This window comes from Medicago truncatula, chromosome 3 (assembly GCF_003473485.1).
Source record: "Medicago truncatula cultivar Jemalong A17 chromosome 3, MtrunA17r5.0-ANR, whole genome shotgun sequence".
NCBI lineage: Eukaryota > Viridiplantae > Streptophyta > Magnoliopsida > Fabales > Fabaceae > Medicago > Medicago truncatula.
This window is the reverse complement of record NC_053044.1, coordinates 28,994,984-29,019,515: the sequence shown is the minus strand read 5'-3', so window position 1 is coordinate 29,019,515 and position 24,532 is coordinate 28,994,984. Positions and strand designations below refer to the sequence as shown.

General features: G+C 34.9%; 2 protein-coding genes across 2 annotated transcripts; both read right to left on the bottom strand.

Moving 5' to 3' along the window:
- Nucleotides 1-1,978: 1,978 nt before the first annotated feature.
- Nucleotides 1,979-8,349, bottom strand: LOC25490895 (protein SMAX1-LIKE 7). Its single transcript, XM_013604802.3, has 3 exons — nucleotides 6,843-8,349; nucleotides 5,406-5,628; nucleotides 1,979-4,045 (listed from the first exon to the last, which is right to left on the bottom strand). Exons 1-3 carry the CDS (start codon nucleotides 8,045-8,047, stop codon nucleotides 2,231-2,233), a joined length of 3,243 nt encoding a protein of 1,080 aa, XP_013460256.1. The 5' UTR covers nucleotides 8,048-8,349; the 3' UTR covers nucleotides 1,979-2,230.
- Nucleotides 8,350-16,809: 8,460 nt separating this feature from the next.
- Nucleotides 16,810-17,393, bottom strand: LOC25490894 (non-specific lipid-transfer protein). The gene is made up of 3 exons (XM_024778880.2): nucleotides 17,304-17,393; nucleotides 17,035-17,249; nucleotides 16,810-16,819 (listed from the first exon to the last, which is right to left on the bottom strand). The coding sequence occupies exons 1-3, from the start codon at nucleotides 17,391-17,393 to the stop codon at nucleotides 16,810-16,812; spliced, it is 315 nt and encodes a 104-aa protein (XP_024634648.2).
- Between the last annotated feature and the right edge of the window lie 7,139 nt (nucleotides 17,394-24,532).

Below are 24,532 nucleotides of genomic sequence, written 5' to 3'. Positions count from 1 at the left end.
CATTCAATACGTTTTTACGTCTCGAACATGACAGATATATTTACGTTGTGCCTTTGAACCTCTTCAAAGTAGGTTTATATTCTTTAACTCTTATCTCCTTGTAGGAGTCTACCACATCCTTTAATTCATGTCGGTTCATTTTTTCATACTATTTGATGTATTCTCACATTTCTACCAGGTTGCTCTTACATGTGCGTGTTACTATGAAGGGGTCGTACCTCACTTTATGAGTTAGAGTTAGTGGAAATAAAAAACGAGGTACCTTCAACATGACTCCGTCTCCTCTTCTAAAAACTTGAGTCTCTTCTTTTCTCTCTTGAATTGCTCTGACTGGGCTCCCTTGTTCTGTTTCCTCTACTTTATCCGGTATGGGAGCTTCTACTCGACAACTAGTGCTACTTATTTAGATCAGAAATTAAAGACAATAAAATGAATAAAAACGGTAAATTAGGGGTTTTGCAAGTTTTATTTGATTGTGCAAAGCAATAGTGAGTTAGTAACCTGGTTAGATTCAAAATGTTAGTGGTGGTTAGAATTCTTCGAATCCCGTCTATTTTCTTGTTGGATTAAAGACAAGTAAGCATTTAGTTATTACATGACAAAGGTTCTATTTAAGTGTTGATCAGTTCATGGGGCAGTATGTCCCTCCCTCCAGGCGTTGAGTTTCACCTGTTGATCACTTTAAGGTTATACGCGCTATAAAGGTTGCAAGGTCGTCAATCCTACATGGTCCAATATATTTACGCATGGAATATTACAGTGAGAGCTTACTTTCTCAGAAGTAATTGAAACATAAAAGAATTGGGATTCCTAAATTGTCATCTAAAGGCTCCAACTTCATTTATGAATCGTACAAGTTTCGCACATACTCTCTCTTACCATAGTAGTTCTACAAACGGACAGCCTTATCTCGTATGTCTTACGTAGGGGAAAAGAATAAAATTCAATATGCAATGTTCGAAAAAGAGTGTTTACTCCATTTCTATGTTTAGTCACAAGCTCTAGGTATGTTACACTCTCTAGCTCTCGTGAGAGCATTGAAAATTTTGTATAAGAAAATTAAATAAAAATTATAACATAACCGAATAAAATACTTGAATTAAAAAGATCCAACAACACAAATAGATGTTTATCTTAGAATTCTACTCAATTAGGGTTTAGTAACTCATGGTAACTAATTACAAAAGAATAAAACATACCATGGAGACTAAGGTTGAAGGGAGACTCCTTCCTTAAAGTTCCTAGTGCCTTCCTTCCTCTTGAACCGCTTCGTTAATAATTGTGAATGAGAGAAGTTGTATTTATAGGCTAATTTCCAAGTGGATTTGGGCTGAAAAACATGGCTTTTTCCTCAACCCCGCAAGAGAAAAACAACAGAAAATTGTTTTACACCCACGTGCCTCGCGCGTAGGATGGCGTGCCTCATGTGTCAGCAATGTTTTGCACACACGGGGCGGGCAACGGCACACCCGAGGTGTGCATATATGTTTTCTGTGCATTTTTGCCTTTTTCTTGATTTTATTTTAGTGTTTTCTTTCTTGAAACTTGTCGTGCGACCTGGAATAAAATTTATCAACTTTGTAATGTCTTCAGAGACCTCTTAAATCTTTATCTATTGTCTTCTTAAATTCTCATGAGATGCTTTGTTTTGCCGATTTGCATAATTTTGTATTGAATTGCATAAAAAACCTAAAAACTATTTGGTTTAGGAAGAACTGAAATTACATGACTCAAAATAAAAATATTATAAAATATCCCGTAATCGATAGTCAATTTGTTTTTAGGCGTAATCAAGATTATGTGAGGTAATTCATTGTAGATTTGCGTGAATAGTATCATCATTCCACCGTAAGTAAGAAATTGAGCTAGTCAGCTTGACTTGCACAAGAAGATGAAACACTTATCACTTACACTTCATCGCCTATATAACCATAGCCGACCATTTCAATCACACCCGAATACCCAGCCATGTTTACTATAAATTGAAATCCCTAACTTAAATTAATATCTAAAAATTTAAATTATTCATCCCATCAGAATAAACAGGAAAACTGGTGGTGAAGATTATACATTCTTTTACCATATGAAATCACATCACAATTATCACCACAAAAAGAAAAAAAATCGTGGGATTAATTAGCCTTAAAATGCTATAACTACCAAATGCTTTATACCCTACAAGCTACATTATACAAGTAATTACATTACAATACATATAGTGATCAAAAATTTAGTTCAAGTTAATTCTAGCTGGAAGGCATACTCCTGTAGCTTGCTCTTCCACAAAAATGCTTTCACATTTAACCAATTTCATGACATATTCAGCTACATTGTGATACTTCTTTTGTGCCTCAACAAAGCTATTTCCAAGAACATGTTCAATCCAATCTTCCACTGCTTTTTTCTTGTCTGATAACCAAGCAGCAGCAAGTATCTCTGACATGACCTCGTAATCAATTTCCAGCACAAAATTTGATCCGAACGGTGTTTGAAATTGTTTGTCAATGTGTTCGATTACTTGCTCAGCAAGTAAATCAAAATTGAATGGCTTAAAAACCACTTTTCCATCAATTTGTGCAAGGAAGTCATTTAACCATGTTTCATGATTTTGAACTACAGATTCATTTTCACAATCACCGTCCTCCACTTCCTCTTCCAGAGGCATATTCAAATCCAGATACGACCGCGACGCCTCTTTGATATGTTTCATTGTCTTGCTAGTTACTTTCTCATTGGAATCACTGCTTTCAGTTTCACAGAGCTTTCTTTTATTCAGAAATGTTCCATTTCTCTTTGAAACCCTCACGTTTTTGCTACCGCTTCTAAAGATATCCTCGGAAGCATGTCCAAGTGATAATTCAATTTGATATCTTTTAGCTTCAAGGATTCTTTCCTCGGGAAATATCTTTGGTTCCTTTTCCATATCAAAAACGCCGCCAACTTTGAACACAGAAGAGGTCACAACAAATATTGAATTGTTAATGCTGATTTCCCTACCATGTGAGTATGGAAATTTACCTGTTCTTATAGCTTGTAACAAACTATTCTGCACAATTAAATCAGCTTTATCGATATTTTCAAGAAACACAACCGAACGTGGCTTTTTACTCAACTCGCCAGCAATATAATCCACAACTGTCTTCCTCCTAAGCACATCGTGACATTCGAAAATCGAGTTCAATGGTTGAAACCTGTCCTTAGAGCTTAAATCCACTGAGATTAAGCATTGTTTGCTTCCAAATAGAGTTTCTGCAAGTACTGAAGCAATTTTTCTTTTTCCGACTCTATCTGGTCCAAGGAAAGAAAACCATGTGTCGGCTCTAACATTCGATCCACTGCGCTTTCCGTCACTTGATCTACAAAGTGTCATAATATTGATGATAGAATATATTGCCTCATCTTGCCACCAAACTTTTTCGATAAGAAGTTTGTAAAGTGACTTGAAATCAACCATTTCAAATTTTCCATCGGAATTATGACCCGAGTAGGAAGAGGATCTAGCAATTTGGTTTGAAGTACTCTCATTCATAGCATCAAAATCAGTCGAAAGAGAATCCGACAAGTGCTGAAGATGCTTCTTATGATCATTTAGTTTCGGGGTATCTGGCTCATGAGTAACCGATGTATATGTTGTTCCCAAAACCAAATCCGTGGTGACAGGAATAAGGGACAAAGATGACCTGTGGTTAAGGAGAGGATTTTGTATGTCTAATTTTGAAACTTTCGGTACATGTTCAGCTTTATCTTTGGCACTAAGAGTAGTATCAAAAGGTTGTGAAAATGGTAACATCTGTTTAGATGGAAATGGACTTTGTAACTCTTTAGACATGTAGGGAATTGGATTAGAACAGTGGATTTCATTAAGGCTGCTAGTTCCTCTACCGAATCGAAACCCCTCGTGGAATGGAGCTTGGAACCCCGTTAATGTTTGGGAAATATTGATTTCAGGTAATGATTTGTTTTGATGAAGATGTTGACAGATATCACTCCATTTCCTCTGCAATCCGAAGATCTTAGCATTCAAACTTGCATTATCTTCATTAGTCTGCACTTGATGATGAAGTTCATTATTAAATAAATAGTATAGCCACAAATTGAATAAATAAAGTATGGCACATTATGCAAAAAAAGATTAGGGACAATAATGTTAATCAAGAGATAGATATATAAACAGAGAAAACACACGGCTCAATGGATTTGGTTTTCGGCATTCACGCAATCAAGCATTCGCTAGTCTGGAGGACTGTCTGATTATGATCAGACAGCTCGTGTTCTGACTTTGTATTTTGGATCCATTTTACCAAAGTCGGAACACAGTGTCCGATCTTCAAACGGTCCAAATCGCATGACTATGTCAAATGCATGACTTTAAGTACAGAAAATCTAGATCCCAACTTTTGACAAGAGAAAATACAATTTCATGCAATCTACATTAGTACTTCTTGATAAAATGTTAAAGAATTAAATAACTTATGAATATGTTCTACATGAGTTTTCTTATGTGAAGAAAAGATATGACTTTTTCATTTTCCAATATTAATCTCAAAGGAAGTCCTTAAAATATCTTGTGTAGGCAGTGACAACTAGAAAGTAATTATGGGAGTAGTGCTAAACATTAGAATTTATCTATTGACAATTTCATAAGCTGTTTTCAGCTTACTTCCATAAGTTCTTCAAGACAACTTATGAAAACAACTTATAGCTAATTTAAATTTATTTCATCTTTTGTTATAAAAATAGCTTATAGTTATACATAAAACATGCCAAAAGTATATATAATGCAGAATACTAAATAGGAAATATTTTGGCTTTATGGAAGTGCTACTTCCTAGAGGTAAACCTGGGTCCACTGATTGCATTATTTGCATTTGTATATGGTAAGACCAAAGTACACATGGAAATATAAAAAATGTATTGTCCTTGTCCTGATCAACTTTCAGAAACATCACCAGATTAGTTCAGTAAGCATATCTTTGGTATAGGCATAGGCATTCAAGGTGACAAATCACTATATTGCTACTTTCAATCTTACTTAGGAAAATGCATTTTTTTTTACTTTTACCATTTTAGGCCAGAAGCATTATTGCTGCTTACCTCTGACTAAATTATTTTAGTGGGTCAGAACAGTAATTGTCACACAATTAATGTTGCAATTATGTGTGAGCATGCGAGTGTCTCTGCATCTATGAAGCAATGAAGCACGAACACTCCTCGGATTAGGCGTGTCCTGGTGTCGGACACGACGTGTCCGACACCGACACTTGTAATTACACTGAATTATGTGATTATTTTCAAATTATTAAATGTGTTGGCGTGTCAGTGTCCAGTGTCCGTGTCTGTCTCCGTGCTTGTTTGCATGCAGTGGAAAATGAAACATATGTTAGGTGATCATAACATTAACACACCTTTGCCAAACCCAATCCTCTGTCTGAATCCACATTAACCTTTTGTAACCAAGGTAAGCTTGTTGATGCTGAAGAAGAAGGTCCTACATTCACATAATTATCAGCAACTTCTTGTTCATACTTTTTATTGCATGTGTCACAAAGAGTTAAAGATGGATTGGGATTTCTGAAATCAGAAGGTGTAGAAAAGAATCCACCAAATGGAACAAAGGACCCCATTAAGCTGCAAATTAAATAATGAAGATGGAACTTTTAGATTCAGTAGACACCAAACTGTCAGAAGCTAAGGTGCACATGAAGAGTTAGACTTTAAGCATCATCTATCCCAATAAAAGTAAAAAAATAAAAAAATATCATCAAACAAAAGTAAATATTTTCCAAGCAATATATATATACATCATAATAGGCTCTAGAATCTGATAGGTCAAAATTGAATCTAGGTTGTGTGTAGTCGCTCGCAACCTCGTGATTACACGCAATCAACTACATTCTGACAGCTCAATCAAGATCAGATAATCCATATTTCATATTCAGTATTTTAGATTTTTTTTAAAAGAAATCAAAAGATGCTTTGAAATTTGGACTCTGATCTTGATCGGACGACGATACATATGTGCTGACTGCACAACACTAGATTCATAAAACCAAAAAAGAAGAGGTAGGTCAGGGGTACAGAAAAAGAAGAAGCATTTATCAAAAGACTGCAGGTAGAAGCTGATCAATAAAGCATAACTATGACAATATCTCTAGCATCCATTAGAGCAATGCTTTCATAATTCAGATTAACTTGTTCCCAGAAAATAGAACTTTGCAGCAAAACTATGACAAGTAAATAACTTGTCTCAGAAACCAAAACCAATTGAATCATGACCCATATTAAATTATGCTATTAATTCATAAAAATTAAAAAGGTTATAGAAAGTTTTCCAGAGGCAGATTATAATTCAATATTTATAATATAAAATTACTCCTTCCTTTCTCTATGCACAGTAACCAAGCAAACAGCTTTAGATTGATAGAGAAGAGTTGGAAAGCAACCAAAGACAAAATCATCTGAATAATTTAGAACAAAAAAAACCACAAAACAACTTAAAGACAAGAACACAGACCAGTTATAACCTAATAGCCAATGACCATATTGACATGTAAAATTTTTTATCTACAAAAAAACTATTTGTTACACACAAATCTAAACAAATACAATATCATATAACACTTCCTTTTATTGTATATAATATACTATATAGTTCTTGATATTTCCATAGAACCATATGGTATATATTATATGGTATGCTATATATAATATAGTATTATTAAAACAGAAAGTGCATGAACACACACACACCCTATGACAAAAAAACAAACATAGGTCAAGACAAGTACAAACCAGAAAAACCAATAAAGAAACAGAAAAGGAAAGGAAAAAGAGAAACATACCTGGATTTAGAGTATAGTCCTTCCATAGAAGGAGTAGCAGATGTCACAGGCAAAACATGCAAATCCAAATCTTTTTCAACATTAGGAAACAACCTCAAAAACTTAGTATAAACATCACAATTTCCTGCTACACCCACCAACCAAATCTTCCCACCATAAACCTCTAATAACCTTGTTAACCTTGAAACAACAAACACAACACCATCATCAATAACATCATCATCGTTATTGTTCTTCACAAAAACCTCAATCTCCCCAAAACTTAGAACAACACCAGCATGTAAATTTTGTTCAACTAAATGACCCACTTCATCAAATCTCAACCCCATCTTCTCCTCACTCCCATTTCCAAGAAAAAATTCAAAAATCTCATTCTCAATAGAAACCACTTTTAACCCATCAAGCTCGTTAGGTAAAAAACCAACTTTTCCACTTTGAACTAACTCTATAAACCTTTTTAAAGCGGTTTTTGCATAAACACCCATCAAAAGAGGACTTCTCTTACTCCCACTCTTCCCAGCTAAAACATCAACAACCCTTCTTGAATTCTCATCGAACCGAACCGTTTCAAACCGGTCCGGTTCAATATTACATAAAAAAACCGGAGGTGAAGAACGGTGAAAGAATCTAGAAGATGGTGGTGGTGGTGGTGGTTGAAGTAAAGCAAACTTAACATCATAGCTACGAAAACCAGCTTCTGCAAAAACCCTACTAACTATAGGATCATCAAGAATAGAGAGAATGAAATGCTTCAACTCAACTTTCAAAAACGACGCAGTTTGATTCTGGTTTTGTTGCTGTTGCTGCATTATCTGTAGTAAATGGAAGCTATCTGGATGACGACGTTGGTTTGCTTGAGAGCGTTTAATGGCTGCCATGAGAGAGTTTGACACCGGTGGGCCGCCGTCATCGCCGGAGGTGACGACGGCGGTGGTTTTTGTTGTAGGGAGACGGTCGAGGGAGACTCCGACAGAGAGTTCTAGGGCACGGAAGTGGAGACGAGGGGAGTAAGGGAAAGTGGTGGCGCGTGAGCATGAGCAGGCGGTGCGTAGAGCATTGGAAGGGAGAGAGAGTAAGGCTGAGATGGCGTGGAGAGAGGTTGTTTGAGGGTGGCTACGTCTACGCGCTACAGAAACTGCTTCGTCTAGTGCACGCGCTGCTTCGTCGGTTAAACATTGGCGCGCTGTGCTTACCGGCGTCGGCATCACCGGCAAGCATATATATATATAATTATAAAAATAAAAATAATTTATTATTTGATATTGAAGTTGAGTTTTTTTTTTTTTTTTTTGAGTGAAGTGATAAAAATGATAAATAATTGAAGGGGTTTTTTGTTTGGGTTTAGTTTAGTTATTGAAGTTGAATACAACACAATTATTAATGCAAGTGAGGGTTTTAGTGTATGGGAAAAGTTTTAGTGAGAGGAAGAGAAAGCGAGAAGGATGAAGATGGTGAAGAGGAAGGTGGATTTTTTGGGAGAGGATTATGATTTTTTGGAAGAGGGTTAATGTTAATATGATGATGGGGTGGATTGTTTGAAGTGGGGCCCTTGTTAAGTTCAATGGTGGGCATAGATTCTCTGTTGAAGAAAAGAAAGGAGTGAGAATTCAAGAGGTTTAATCATGAATTATTTATTTTTATTTAGAAAGAAAAAAAAAAATTGGTATAAAATTTTGATATTAACTTGATTTAAGTGTGCTTTTCATGGGCTAACAAAAATACTAGGAGATTGGCTAATTCTTTTTCACAATATCATGTATTAAGTGATTGGACAAAAACAAAAAATTTCCTAATCACACATGTTAACTTTTTGTTTAAAAGTTGAATTTTTTGTTCAAACCCGACTTAAATAGTAAATATTAATCTAATAATTAATAAGGTGAATAAGTGAAATGTTTATGGTTTAAACCTCATTTCCTCTATATTATATTATATATAAAATTCTTAACAATTGAGTTATGCTCACGAATCAGGAAAAGAAAACAATTATTTTATTTGTGTTTAAATGTAAACTTGAAAAATGTAATTATTGATATAGAAAATTATTTTTAATTGTATTTGATGGTTAATAAGTTGTAAGAATTTTATATGTTTTTATTCATTCACATTTTTCAAATTTTGTATCAATATAAGAAAATATATAATCAATCAATTGAACTCGAATGATTTATAAACTTTGTCGAAGAAGAAATTATTTATAACAACATAAATTTAAATCATGAATTAAACAATTTTTAGTTAGATTTTACTTATTGGTCCAACTCTGATTGTCATGTCTTCTAAGAAGGAAATTGTTGTGCAGATAAGCTTGCTACTTTGGGTCATGATGTGACAGATACCATTTGGTACACCACTTTGCCTTCCCCGTTGGCAGTTGATTTTACTATGGACATAAATGGTTTGTCTAATTACCGTTTCCCTTAATTTTTTCCTTCTTTTATTCTAGTTTTCTGTCGTTTCTGAGGGTTTTGGCCTAGTCCCCCTCTTGTAAATATTTTTCCTTTTTTTAATAATATTACGTATTGGAAAGACTATAGAAGATGGGAATCTCTGTTAGGTGCCAACCTAATTGGGATGCTTTAATTTCCCCTTGATGCCTAACCTTTCTCTTGACCTTATCAAATAAAAACTCTGATTGTCATAGCTTTTTTCTCATACTAAAAATAAGGCAAGTAATATTTTTGTTCTTTTTCTTTAATCAAAAACTTTCTGAGTGCTTGTCTTTCATGGTGGCGAGTGAGAGAGATGCCGTGCCCACTTAAGTATTTGAGGGTAAGAAAAGGTCAATGTCAAACTTTTTGGGGGGACTAATAAGGACCTTTTGTTCTTCTTTCTTCCTTCTTTCTCCTCTTCTTTTTGCTTTATGAGATATATTTACACGAAAAGGATGTGTCTATTCCAAATCTTATTTTATCTCAATGGACTCAAATTGTAATCTGTAAGCATCTCATGATTTTGACAGTGTTTGTAGGTATATTTTACAGGATCAAATTTCAATTTATACTAATCAATTGAGATTGAGATGCATTCAAAGATATGACCAATTTAATTGAGTGTTTCAGTCTGTTTATAAAGATTTGAGAATTTCATTTGTTTGTATTATCTAAATGAAACGTAAAAGAAAAGATAATGGTAAATGGATGTAAGATTCTATTCTAATAAATTAAAAATTTAAATATGTTTTTAATCCTTACATTTTGCACTCATTTGAAGAATAGTTCCTACATTTTATTAAATGTTTTTAAAATATTTATATTTTATCTCCGTTATAAAAATTAGTCTTGTTAATTCTCTAACAGAATGCGATGTGGCAATTAGTGGGTCCCAATTATTTTAGGGTTAAATATATTTTTGATCTCTACATTTTGCGTGACTTTGAAGAATAGTTCTTACGATTTTAGGGATTTTAAAAACATTTATTGAAATGTAAAGACTATTTTTCAAAATCACGCAAAATGTAAGGATTAAAAACATATTTAACCTTATAATAATTGGGACCCGCTAATTGTCACATCAGCATTCCGTTAGAGAATTAACAACATGGATTAATTTTGATAACGATGATAAAATGTGAGGATTCTAAAAACATTTAATGAAATGTAGGGACTATTCTTCAAAGGGATACAAAATGTAAGGACTAAAAACATATTGAACCCTAAATTAAATAAGCAAATGCTAAAAGTGAACTTATGACATTTGTTAAGGAAAATAATATAGAAATATTTTGTTAAAAAATGATGAATTCAACATTTAAAAACTATTTTTTCTATTGCAAATTTCAAATTTTTATTTTCATAACTAATATCTTTAGAATTCATCAATTGTTAAGGAAAATAATATAGAAATATTCTGTTAAAAAATGATGAATTTAACATTTTTTAAATTTAAAAAAAAAAATCTTTCTAATGCAAAGTTCAATTTTTATTTTCTTAACTAATATCTTTAGAATCTGTCAAAAAGAAAACTAATATTTTTAGAACACTTGTTAGCTTAATCCATTAAATAATTGTGTGATATACTAGTTTTTTTGTAACTATGATATACGATTGGTGTAAAAAAAAAAAAAAAAAATTCTTTTTCAATAAAAATAAAGAAACTTTTTTAACATATTGTACTTATTTTGGCAAAAACCTAAACATGGTCGGCAAAAAGCTACAATTAGAAGCTTGTATTTGTAGCTTCTATCTTGGGAAACTTTTTTTTATGAAGGTAAAATGGAATTATATTAACAAATCTTCTTTACTTTCTCCGTATAAGGAGTGTTGGAGTGAAGCAAATAGCAGATAGAAGCTTCATGACACACGTGATTGGTGATTGTTTAATGTAAGATGTTGGAATTATGGTATGAGTATACATCTGGATATTATTATTATTATCATCGATTAAGTATGTGATATTTGAATTTAATCATTCATGCTTAACCGTTATGTGGATTATGATGATGTAATACTTACCCAGTGGTTTTGACCGCCTACCTGTCTGTATGGATGGGTAGACGCTGTGCAGGATTAGTTGCTCCGGTGAGTTGATTGTTGTTTGGTGGATATCGGGAGCTATCTCCGGTATCGGTGTTTGTAGAGTTTAGGATGGCTCTGATCTAGGCGTCTGTATGTCGGTCTAGATTATATGTTTGGATTTATTCATGTTGGAGATTCACCCATTGTTGGGATTTGGAGATTCATCTATGTTGATGTATTATTTGATTCATGACATGTATGCTTCAAAGTATTCTGATTTATATCCGCTGCGACTGTTGAAATTTTTATGCATGCATGTTGAGTTTGAATTTTGTATGATGACGTAGCATCTATTTCTTGAATAAATGTATTATTCGCATGTTTTATTGCTTTAATAGAAATAGGGTGTTACAAGTTGGTATCAAAGTCGTGGTCAGTCTTGTCTGGACTAATACTCGTTACATTTTCATGTTGTGCATGAATGGTAGCATAGTACCTTCGGCATTTGCTTTGTTGTGCTGTTGTTCTTATCGGTTAGTTGGTTTGTGTAGTGCTGAGATGCAGGAGGCAGAGATGATGGTGCGATTGCACAGGCCTTAGCGGCGATGGCTCAGGTGTTGGCTCAGTCGAATGAGAATGTGGTGGCTAGTCGTCGGAACGAAGGGGAAGCTGAGGAGCGGAGGCTCGATCGGTTCTTGGGGAACAATCCGTCGACGTTCAAGGGAAGGTTCAATCCGGAGGGAGCTCATACTTGGGTGCAGGGCATAGAGAGGATATTCCGTGCTATGGTGACGAGTGATGACCAAAAGGTCAGATTGGCGACTCATATGCTTGCTGAGGAGGCCGAACATTGGTGGACTAATGCCAAAGGAAGACTTGAGTTGGGAGGAGAAGTTGTGACCTGGGCGAAGTTCAAAGCTGAGTTCTTGAGGAAGTATTTCCCTGAAGATTTGAGGACCAGGAAGGAGGTTGAGTTTCTGAACTTGAAACAAGGAAGCATATCTGTAGCTACGTATGCAGAAAAGTTTGAGGAGCTTTCAAGGTTTTGTCCGTACATCAATGCTGAAGATGCTATGGTTTCAAAGTGTGTGAAGTTTCAAAGAGTTGCTTGAGAAGCAGTTTATCAGGCCGAGTGTTTCTCCATGGGGTGCTCCAGTGTTGTTGGTTAAGAAGAAAGATGGAAGCATGAGATTGTGTGTGGATTATCGGCAGTTGAACAAAGTGACGATTAAGAATCGATATCCGCTTCTAAGGATTGATGATTTGATGGATCAGCTGGTTGGTGCAGAGGTGTTTAGTAACATTGATTTGAGATCAGGATATCATCAGATTAGAGTGAAAGCAGATGATATATCCAAAACCGCGTTCCAAACAAGGTATGGACACTATGAGTATTCTGTGATGCCATTCGGAGTATCTAATTCGCCAGGTGTCTTCATGGAATATATGAATAGAATATTTCATCCTTATCTGGACCGTTTTGTGGTGGTGTTTATAGATGATATTTTGGTGTATTCAAAATCTGAGAAGGAGCATGCTGAGCATTTGAGGATTATGTTGCAAGTCTTGAAGGAGAACCAGTTATGTGCTAAGTTGTCTAAGTGTGAGTTTTGGTTGAAGGAAGTGAGTTTCCTTGGTCATGTGATTTCTCAGGGTGGTATTTATGTGGATCCTTCGAAAGTTGATGCAGTGTTGCAGTGGGAATCTCCTAAGTCTGTTTTTGAGATTAGAAGTTTTCTTGGTTTAGCAGGTTATTATCGGAGGTTCATTGAGGGATTCTCTAAGTTGGCGTTGCCATTGACGCAGTTGACTCAGAAAGGACAAGCTTATGTTTGGGATGCTAAGTGCGAGAAGAGTTTCCAAGAGTTGAAGAAGAGGTTGACTTCGGCTCCAGTGTTGATTTTGCCAAATCCGAAGGAATCGTTTGTTGTGTATTGTGATGCTTCTAAGATGGGTCTTGGTGGTGTACTTATGCAGAATCGTTAGTTTGTGGCTTATGCTTTGAGGCAGTTGAAGGTGCATGAGAAGAATTATCCGACTCATGATTTGGAATTGGCAGTCGTTGTGTATGCATTATCTGTATGGTTCTAAGTTTGAGGTGTTCAGTGACCACAAGAGCTTGAAGTACTTGTTTGATCAGAAAGAGTTGAATATGAGACAAAGAAGATGGTTTGAATATCTTAAGGATTTCGATTTTCAATTGAGTTATCATCCTGGGAAGGCTAATGTTGTTGCTGATGCTTTGAGTAGAAAGACTTTGCATATGTCTGCTTTGATGGTTAAAGAGTTGGAATTGATTGAGCAGTTTCGAGATTTGAGTTTGGTTAGTGAGTTTAGTCATTCAACCTTGTGCCCCTACAAAATCACACATACCCTCACCACCAACCATTCTTCTAGTATCTACACTATTGGCAGATGTGTGTGAGAATATTTATAAGGAGTTGACCAGCTTGATTCAGGCTAGAGAAGAGCTGATTCACAAGGATAATTATGAAAAGCAATGGAATAGGCTGAAGGAGAGAGTAAATTATGTTCTTACTGCTCTTCAGAAGACTTGCACTGAAGCTCAAGATGCTGCTCAGCTGAAGTTCCAGAACTGGCTCAAAGGGATTGACCAGGATCTGAAGAAGGTGAAAGTTCTAAGAACTTGGGTGCAGACTCCTCTATGTCTAAGAGAAAGAAATCAAACAAATTTCATTCCTGCTGGAGTGCATCCAAGAGATTTAGATCTAACCTTTCTCCAGAAGGTAAACTTCAAGTCTGCTTCCACTGAAATGGAGTTGTTGCAAAAGAATGCAGAACTTGAAAGGGAGAACAAGCAATTGAGAAAGGAAGTTCTCAATCAGAAGCTACTCTTGCTTGAGTATAAGATGTCCACAGATGCCGAGTTGGAAGAAGCAAGGGTCAGAGAAGAGAATCTGCTGAAGAGTAATGAATAGTTTAAGCAAGAAATGAATAGAAAGGCATATGAAACTCAGAGAATGATGCAACAGATGATGGAGATGATTCAAAGACAAGCCCAACCTTAGTTGCACACCTATTTAAGCTTGTTTAGTTTTATCTGTCAAAGTTGTTTCTGCACTTTTTCATTTTTGTTTAAATTTAATTTTTCTGAATGATTATGAATGCTTCTGAATCTCTTGTATGTTGTGTTTTATACATTGTTAGCTCTAATTATTTTCCTTCTGAATTTATTTATTTCAGCTTAGTTGGACGCTATTTTTTTTTATGTAATTTTGCTCTTGGCTTATTGATGAGTCAATAATTAGTCAATAGTTAGTGTCTTTTATTTAATATTTAAGTTTATTTTAACTAGATTCAATATGTTTTTATTTCCTTCTAGAACTATTTTACTTCAATTGCAAGTTATTTTATTTTAGGAACAAATATTTGAAAGATGGAGTCTTGAAGCAAAAGAAAGGAGAATTGGAGCTTATTCATGCCAAAAATATAAAGATCTCATGCAAAAATATATTGTGCAAAGATTCATGCCAAAAATATGAAGATCTCATACCAAAATATAAAAGTGGCGCGTCCCATTATACCCTTTTGCTTCGGAAACAAGCTACCTATTTTGACCTAAAAGAGTAGCTAGGTATCACAACAATTCATCTTTTGTTCTTGGAATAAAAGTTCATCTTTATTTTATTGTTATTTACTTTTATGTTCTTCTTCTTCTTCTTCTCTTCTATGTCTACAATGAACGTTAGTGAGTAGACTCTTCTCTTGTCTTGGGATTGTTGGATAAGTCTAATGACATAATCCTAATCAAACCAAGCTTTAACCCTAATCTTATGTAACCGTAGTTTCGAATCTAAATTCACCGTTTTAACATGAATTAACCATTATCAAATTGTAGAAGCGAAAGTGGAGGGTTTGATAATTGTTAATCCATCATCTCAAATATCAATTCATAAAACGAGAGCGGAGTCTTGATATTCGAACAAGTGAATTTAGACAAGGATTTCAAAGGCAGCGAAATAGTTTTTGCAATGCTTGAGACATTAGTAGTTTCAAACCTTAAAAGCTTCTTCTAGTAATCAAATCAGCGAAATAGGTTTGATTGCTAGAAGAAAACTCTCACTAGACTGAAAGGAAAAGTGAGGGGCTAAAGGGAAACCGGTCTTTAGAAATTAGGTCTAACATAAAGTTCTAGGTTTAAGGTTTTGGTTTGTGAAGGATTTGTCGTTAGGATGAACCAATAATCCCAATGCTCCTTTTATTATTATTATTATTATTATTTTCTTTTAAATTAAAAATTCAAACTTTATAATCTCAAACTCTCATCTAATCATTGTTGAAAGTTAATTGAATCGATAACTCCCTGTCGAAACGATACTCATCTTTTTACTACTTCGGTAGAACCATACACTTGCGGTTTTATCCCATCACTTATAAAAAAAAAAAGATTTTCGAGAAATGGACATTGTTTTATTGCAGATGTCTACAAGTTCAATTATAGATAAATAAAATTTGATTCAAAACAAATATTTCAAATTACGGACATGTACATTTCATTAATTACAATGGAAATTATGGTCATTAAAACTTTCCTCGAGGGGGTTGGACCTCAGCACCTTAAGATTACAAGACTTACTCTTACAAACTGAGCTAGCACCTACCTCAAGTTTAATTATGTCGATCACGAATATGTATTAAACGTTACTTTAACTTATTGAATTGATCTAATATTAAGAAATATTGTTTTGTCTCATTAATATTTCATCATTTTAATTATATATAGGTTTGTGATTTCTTTAAATTAGGAGATACCTTTGGTAATGGTTTAAAATTTCAATTTATAATCCGAACATATATCAATGTTATGTTATCTTAATGATCATATCTATAACATATAGATGATTTAAATATTTATGTCCCTGTTGTTTGGCAAGACAACTTGACCTATATTTTAAGCCTCATATAAAATGTTAAAATAAAATGACATGATAAAGAGTTAGAAAAATAATAATTTTAATTAAGGTTATCTATACTAAACAAGAACTTTTAATCACCCGTCAAAAAAAAAAAAAAATTTAATCATTAGAGCTTAATTTGATACACTATCGGTGTATAAAGTTTAAGATTGTCAATCAATCACATAGAAATCATATATGTGACTTTAGTAGTAGATATGATTAAAGACAAATATTTTTAATGATGTAACAAATAGGATTCATTGACAATGTAAAAACTCTTGATATAGGTAGTGTAAATATTATTTTAATATTTTTTAATTGAATTATTATCAATTAAATTTATGAAATATATGTAATTATATGTTCATAGTTTTTTTTTTCCAGTACGATTTAATCTCTAAAACATCATATTAAACTTAAAAACAATGAAACAAGTTGTAATAATTTTTATTCAATGAATAATAAATCTCAGAAAAGTTAACCAACATTAAATGGTTGGTACAATTTTTCAATTTTCTTATGGATACAATTATTGTTATCTTGGTAAATCTTCAATGTTTCTTTATGGTCTTCAAGTCCCATTTTGTCGAATCATTGAACCCTGCACAAAAATGAAAAAAAATAAATTAGACCAAACTAAAAATGTTCTAGAAATTAAATAATAATCAGGTTTTGTGCGTTTCATGGAGAGATGTAAGGTTAGATTATAAGGAATTCACTGTTTTACCTCGTTCCATTTAAAAAACAATTATTAACTAACTTTAAACATTTCAAAAACAAGGTATGCATATGTGTGAGTTTGAAAGAAAAACTTACTTGTTGCAATCGACGCTTGGATCAAAAGGAACATTGAGAGTAATGTTGCAAAGAGTTGGTAGTTGTTTTGATCTATCTGGATTAACTCCGAATCTTGATGCAGCCGGTTTGAGACAATTGCACACATCCCTCCGAATTTGAGTGGTGTTAGCCTTTTGATTTAAATCATTTGCTCCTGCACAACAATAACTAGTTGGTGTAGCAGGGCCAACTCCCTGCAAAAAAGGCAGACATGGCAACAAGGAAAAGAGAGCAGAAGGGCAGCTCACGTCATCAATTTGGCGTGCATCTAATGTTGCTACTAGCATGCCTAAAACCATCACAAGCATAGAAAGAGAAATAATTTCCTTCCTCAACATTTTAATTTAAATATTTGTATGTGTATGATGTTTTTGTGGATCTTTAGAATGATTGGTCTCTGCAAGTATGCCTTAATTTATATGCAAAACCTGTTACGATTTTTTTAGTAAATCTTTAAATTTTTTGTTTATTTTTAATGTTAAAAAAGTCTTGTTATTGATTTCATATTTTATTCCTTATTATTCTTATATAAAAGGGAAATGTTTTGACCTTCAATATTCTTGGTCAAACTTATAATAAAGATAATGAATTCTAACTATAAAAAATTGTAAGAATACAATGTACTCGAAATTCTTTTCAAAGTAAATTTTTTTTTATTCTGTTCCCACATTTTGTCATGTTAATCTTGTTAGTTATAGTATATCATTTAATCATCGAAGATAGACGGATTGTGATATCTCTTACTAATTCATTGTTCGGTTATCTGAAAGGATATTGTTAGTTAATATTATAATCTTTGCGATGTATTTTTTTTAGTTTCTCATCATGTAAATATTAATAGTTTTTAAAGTACTATAAAATAGAAAATGTACTACTTTTTAAAAAATATAATTCCAATTAAATATATTTTTAAAAATAAAATATTTTTTTTAATAAGATGAAATTTATAGAAATTCTACAAATCTATCTATAAATTTTAACAAAACTAATTTTTTTATTTTCTTTTAAAAATTTAATTTGGGTAAGTATTGTCTATAGTGGTGGGTTTCTTTTGAAAGGGTCTATAATGGTGGCTGTAACATCCATTTAAAGTTTTCGTATATGGGGTTTAAACTTCAGCCTTAAAGCTATAAAAATTTCTTATTGTTGAGCTAACTCCTCATGTGTTATTATTTTCCATAATTAAAAAAACTCAAACCATGTATATTTCAATTTCAAACAAACAAAATCGTTCTCTACGTGATGTTTTTATATAAGAAATTAGTGAACAAGATCATTAAATTCCTATTGGTCAAATACTTAACTCAAATGTTTCTCATGGTATGCGTATTTTGAAAGATCATTAATCACTTCTCTCTTCTCTCTCTTCTTTCTCTCCATCCTTACCCACCGCCGTATCACACCAAAAACCACCCTTCTTATTCTCCCCAACATCCAAAAGATCTCCACAAACATGTAGATTCTTGTGTGGGTGGTGTGCTTGCGTCACCGTCGCACCACCTCCACTCGTCCGTAGGTGGCAATCAACTTGAATACCTCATGTGGCCTTTCACCGCCCCAAGTGGCTCTCTTTCAACTCCTAATATTTACCCTTCTTCCAATCTTCCGGATCTAGGAACAATGGATTTTTTGAAACCTTTCAAGGGTTGGTCCTCCGTCTTATACAGTATTCTGCAGCCACCGCCATCTATGAGGTGGTGGGTAGTTGTATTGCTTAAAACGTTGGTTGTCATGTTAATTTCTTCATCACCGACGTCTGGTTTAAAAACCCTTTCAAGTCTAATTATGTCTGTCACGAATATGTGTTAAACGTTATTTTAACTTGTTGAATTGATCTAATATTAAGAAATATTGTTTTGTCTCGTTGATATTTCATCATTCTAATTATATATAGGTTCGTGATTTCTTTAAACTAGGAAATACCTTTGGTAATTGTTTGAAATTTCAATTTATAATCTGAACATATATCAATGTTATGTTATCTTAATGATCATATCTATAACATATGAAAAAAAAAAGGAACTTTTAATCATTAGAGCTTAATTTGATACACTATCCGTGTATAAAGTTTAAGATTGTCAACCAATCAGATAGAAATCATATATGTGACTTTAGTAGTAGGTATGATTAAAGACAAATATTTTTAATGATGTAACAAATAGGATTCATTGACAATGTAAAAACTCTAGATATAGGTAGTGTAAATATTATTTTAATATTTTTTTAATTGAATTTTAATCATTCAAATTTATGAAATATATGTAATTATATGTTCGTAGTTTTTTCTTTAAGATTTATGTTGTGAATTCGTTGAGAAAACCACACCAATAAAAACTTGATGCGTGGAGCAAATTAATACCAAGTAATCAAATCAAGCGAGTAGCAAATAATCCAAACAAAACAGCAAGAGATAAAAGGAAGAGAGAGAGAGAGAGAGAGAGAGAGAGAGAGAGAGAGAGAGAGAGAGAAAGAACACAAGATATTTGTTTACCCAGTTCGGTCTAATGATGACCTAGTCTGGGGGAGAGAGCAGCTCTCCGATCCACTATAATGATATGAGTTTCTTTACAAAGAGAAATTGAGTAACAAGAATCAGTCTTCAAACCTAATTCTACCCAAGTCCCAGCCTCTTCCCGTGACCAAAAGACTCAATCCTAATAGTGTTTTGTTCAAGGTGAATCAAAACAATCCCAACCCTAGAGTTGTTGCCAAGAGAAATTCTCTATAAACCCTAGTTTGAATGTTGGTTTCTAAACCCTGTTTTTCTACACACTTTATCATATGATACAAGGCTTATATTTATAGTGGAAAGTAAACCTTTAAAAAACTGAAATAAATCTAACTGAAAAATACGTTTTATTTTTATCTTCAGCGCGACCATCGTGGCACGAAATTTCCAGTAGCTTCCCAGGAATCTTGCTTCAACAATCGTGGCGCGATGCTTCTCCATCGTGGCACGATTCTCCAGATTTCTGATTTTAAGTTAACTCTCACAATTCTCCACCTTGACTTCAAATCAGTGATGATGCCAATTTAACCATCAATCACTTTGCTGCTCTCTCCAATCCTTCATCTATGCTTCAATGAAGTTTATCAAGTCCAAGCAATGCTTGAACCTTGATCTTGGTAATGATTTGGTGAACATGTCTACTGGATTGTCTTCCGATGCCACTTTCTCTACCATGATCTCCTTTGTCTCAATCATGTCTCTGACGAAGTGCAAACGAATGTCAATGTGCTTTGTCCTTTCATGATATATCTGATGATTTGCCAAATGAATGGCACTTTGGCTATCACAATGTATCTTCACACACCCTTGACTAATCCCCATTTCTCCAATCATACCTTTCAACCATATGGCTTCCTTGACCCCTTCAATAAGGGCTATGTACTCCGCTTGAGTTGTTGAAAGAGCTACAACTGACTGTTGATTTGCCTTCCAAGTTACCGTTGTACCGAACAATGTAAACACAAAACCTGACAAAGATTTTCTAGTGTCTACGTTACCTGCATAGTCCGCATCCACATATCCCTCCAAAGTATCCCTACCTGGTTGTGACCTTGTATACCTTAGACCACCTTTCAAAGATCCATTCAAATATCTCAGAACCCACTTCAAAGCTTGCCAGTGCACTTGACTCGGATTTGCCATAAACCGACTTATCACACTGATTGCGTAGGATAAGTCCGGTCTACTACAAACCATACCATACATAATGCTTCCAACCCCACTTGCATAGGGAGTACCCTCCATCTTGCTTTTCTCTTCATCAGATTGAGGACACTGCTTTATAGATAGCTTAGTGTGATGACCAAGAGGAGTGCTAACGACTTTAGAATCTTTCATTCTGAACCGCTCCACCACTTTCCTCAAGTACCCCTGCTGAGATAAGAACAACTCACCTTTGTTCCGGTCCCTTATGATATCCATACCAAGTATCTTCTTTGCATTACCAAGATCCTTCATCTCAAATTCATCATTCAATCTTTCCTTGAGCTTCTGAATCTCTTGCCTGTCAGAACTTGCCATAAGAATATCATCTACATAAAGGAGAAGATAGAGAATGAATTTCTCATTCCTCCTCATCATGTAAACACAACTGTCATAGTTGCTTCTCACAAAACCAGCCTTTACTAGGAAATCATCAAACCGACGATACCACTGCCTTGGACTTTGTTTCAACCCATACAAAGATTTCTTCAACAAACACACTTTTGTATTGTCTTATACAAAACCTTCTGGTTGTTGCATATAGATAGTTTCTTCCAACTCTCCATGTAGAAATGCGGTCTTCACATCCATCTGTTCTAACTCAAGATCATACATGTTAACAATCGCCATAAGTACCCTTATAGAACAATGTTTTACCACCGGTGAAAAGATTTCATTGTAATCAATCCCTTCCACCTGAGTAAAACCCTTTGCTACAAGTCTTGCCTTATACCTTGGTGCTTCGACCCCTGGTATACCTTCTTTCTTCTTAACAACCCACTTGCTTCCCACTACCCTTTGATTCTTAGGTAATGAAACAAGTTTCCAAGTCTGGTTCTTCTCCAATGAAAGCATTTCCTCATTCATTGCCTTCAGCCAGTCCTTGTTTTCATTGCTTTCTAATGCTTCCCTGAAGTTCTTTGGTTCCGAGTCTTGCAATTCTTCAGCCGCATTCAAAGCATAACAAATAAGGTCAGCATAACCGTATCTATCAGGTGGATTGATATGTCTCCTTGCCCTATCTCTTGCTAGCTGATAGTCAGGATTAACTATCTCTTGGCCTTCACTCTCATCAGGTACTGGAGTCTGATCCTCCTCTTCCCTTTCATCAGTGTTAGGCTCCACCTCAAACTGAATTTTCTCTATCCCCGTTTCCGAGCTTGTATCCAGGTCTTTGCACTTCATCCCCATACGGGTCTCATCAAAAGTAACATCCCTGCTTATAATAAATTTTGATCCTCCAGGTTCCATCTTCCACAGTTTGTAACCTTTCACACCTTCAGGATAACCCATGAAAATACACTTCACAGTTCTAGCATCAAGTTTGTCTTGTCTGACATGAGCAAACGCTAAAGCTCCGAAAACTTTCAAGTTAGAGTAGTCTACCGGTCTCCCACTCCAAACCTCCATAGGTGTCTTGAGATCTATCCCTGTTGATGGACATCTGTTAATCAAATATGCTGCAATACTAACAGCCTCTCCCCAGAAACTCTTGGACAATCCAGCTCCCAACAGCATACACCTCACACGCTCCAACAAAGTCCTGTTCATTCTTTCAGCAAGACCATTCTGTTGAGGTGTGTATGCCACGGTTCTATGCCTCTTTATACCTTTCTTCCTGCAAAACTCATTAAACTGCTCTGAAACAAACTCCAGGCCATTGTCAGTTCTCAACACTTTCAGTTTAGTTCCAATCTGATTTTCTACAAGTGTATCCCATTCTTTGAATTTTTCAAAAGCATCACTTTTATTCTTCAGAATGTAAACCCATACTCTTCTAGAATAATCATCAATGATAGACATGAAATATGAACCTCCCCCATGAGTCTTGACTGATGCTGGACCCCAAAGATCCGAATGAACATACTCAAAAGGCCTACTAGATTTATGTACACCCACTCCAAACTTCACCTTGTGTTGTTTGCCTAATGTGTAGTTATCACAGAAATCTAGCTTGTTCAATTTTTCATTCCCTTGCAAACCTTGCTTAGCTAGCTCAACCAAACCCCTTTCACTGACATGACCTAACCTCAAATGCCATAGTTTAGTTACGTCTAGAGTGTCAACACTAGCAACCGATGCATGAGCTATTACGGTGGAACCTTCTAAAATATATAAACCATGTATTTTAGACCCTTTAGCTATAACCAATGCACCATGAGAAATTCTCATCACACCACGTTCAATTCTAGTGCAATAGCCTAGACCATCAAACATGCTTATGGATATTAAATTTCCCCTAAGTTCAGGAATATACCTCACATCCTTCAAAAGGAAATCACGATCATCAAACATTTTGAGACGGATAGTACCAATACCTTGAATTTTACAAGCTTTATTGTTGCCAAGGCGAACTACTCCACCTTCTCCTAGCTCTAACGTTTCAAAGTACTCCTTTCTCGGACAGATGTGATAAGAGCACCCAGAGTCCAAGACCCAGCCCTTTTCAGGTTCCCAACTTGTCACAGTTAGTGCTCCAGCACTCTTATAACCCTCATCTTTACTTGCAATCTGAACGGATGGATTACCACCTCCATTATCCTTCCTCTCCGGACAATCCTTCTTGAAGTGACCTGGATTATGACAAATAAAACATTTGTACTGTGTTTTATTGCCATCACCCTTCGACCTAGACTTTGACCTGGAATTCTTGCCTTTCCCTTTTCCTCTGTTCTGACTTCTACCCCTTGAGACATTCAAGCCTTCTCCACTATCATCAACCTTCAACTCTTTGAATTTGGTTAACTCTTTGGTTCTCAAAGCTGCTTGAACTTCCTCCAAAGTGATAGTGCCCTCTTTGCCATAAAGCATAGTATCCTTGAAATTCTCAAAGGACCTAGGTAAAGCACACAGTAGGTGTAAGGCTTTATCCTCGTCTTCCAGATTAACATCTATGTTCGCCAAATCATCAATAATCTTATTGAACTCCGTCAGTTGCTCCATTATAGGTTTTGACTCCACCATTCGGTAAAAGTAGAGTTATTGTTTCAGACACTGTCTATGTGCCAAAGACTTGGTCATGTATAATGAATCAAGCTTATTCCACATAGACACAACAGTAGCCTCTCTTGATACTTCTCTCAACACCTTATCCCCAAGACACAGAATGATAGCGCTGAGCGCTTTATCATTCATCTTTGTCTTCTCAGCAGGTGTCAGATGTGCAGCCATCTGTGCTTCTCCCTTCAATGCTTCAACACACTTTTGTTGAATTAGAATTGCTCTCATATTTACCTTTCACAACCCGAAGTCGTTACTACCGGTAAACTTTTCAATATCCCACTTTGAACCCATGATACCTGGTTATTGATTTGACCTTTGCCCCATGGTGGGCGCCAATTGTTGTGAATTCGTTGAGAAAACCACACCAATAAAAACTTGATGCGTGGAGCAAATTAATACCAAGTAATCAAATCAAGCGGGTAGCAAATAATCCAAACAAAACAGTAAGAGATAAAAGGAAGAGAGAGAGAGAGAGAGAGAACACAAGATATTTGTTTACCCAGTTCGGTCTAATGATGACTTAGTTTGGGGGGGAGAGCAGCTCTTCGATCCACTATAATGATATGAGTTTCTTTACAAAGAGAAATTGAGTAACAAGAATCAGTCTTCAAACCTAATTCTACCCAAGTCCCAGCCTCTTCCCGTGACCAAGAGACTCAATCCTAATAGTGTTTTGTTCAAGGTGAATCAAAACAATCCCAACCCTAGAGTTGTTGCCAAGAGAAATTCTCTATAAACCCTAGTTTGAATGTTGGTTTCCAA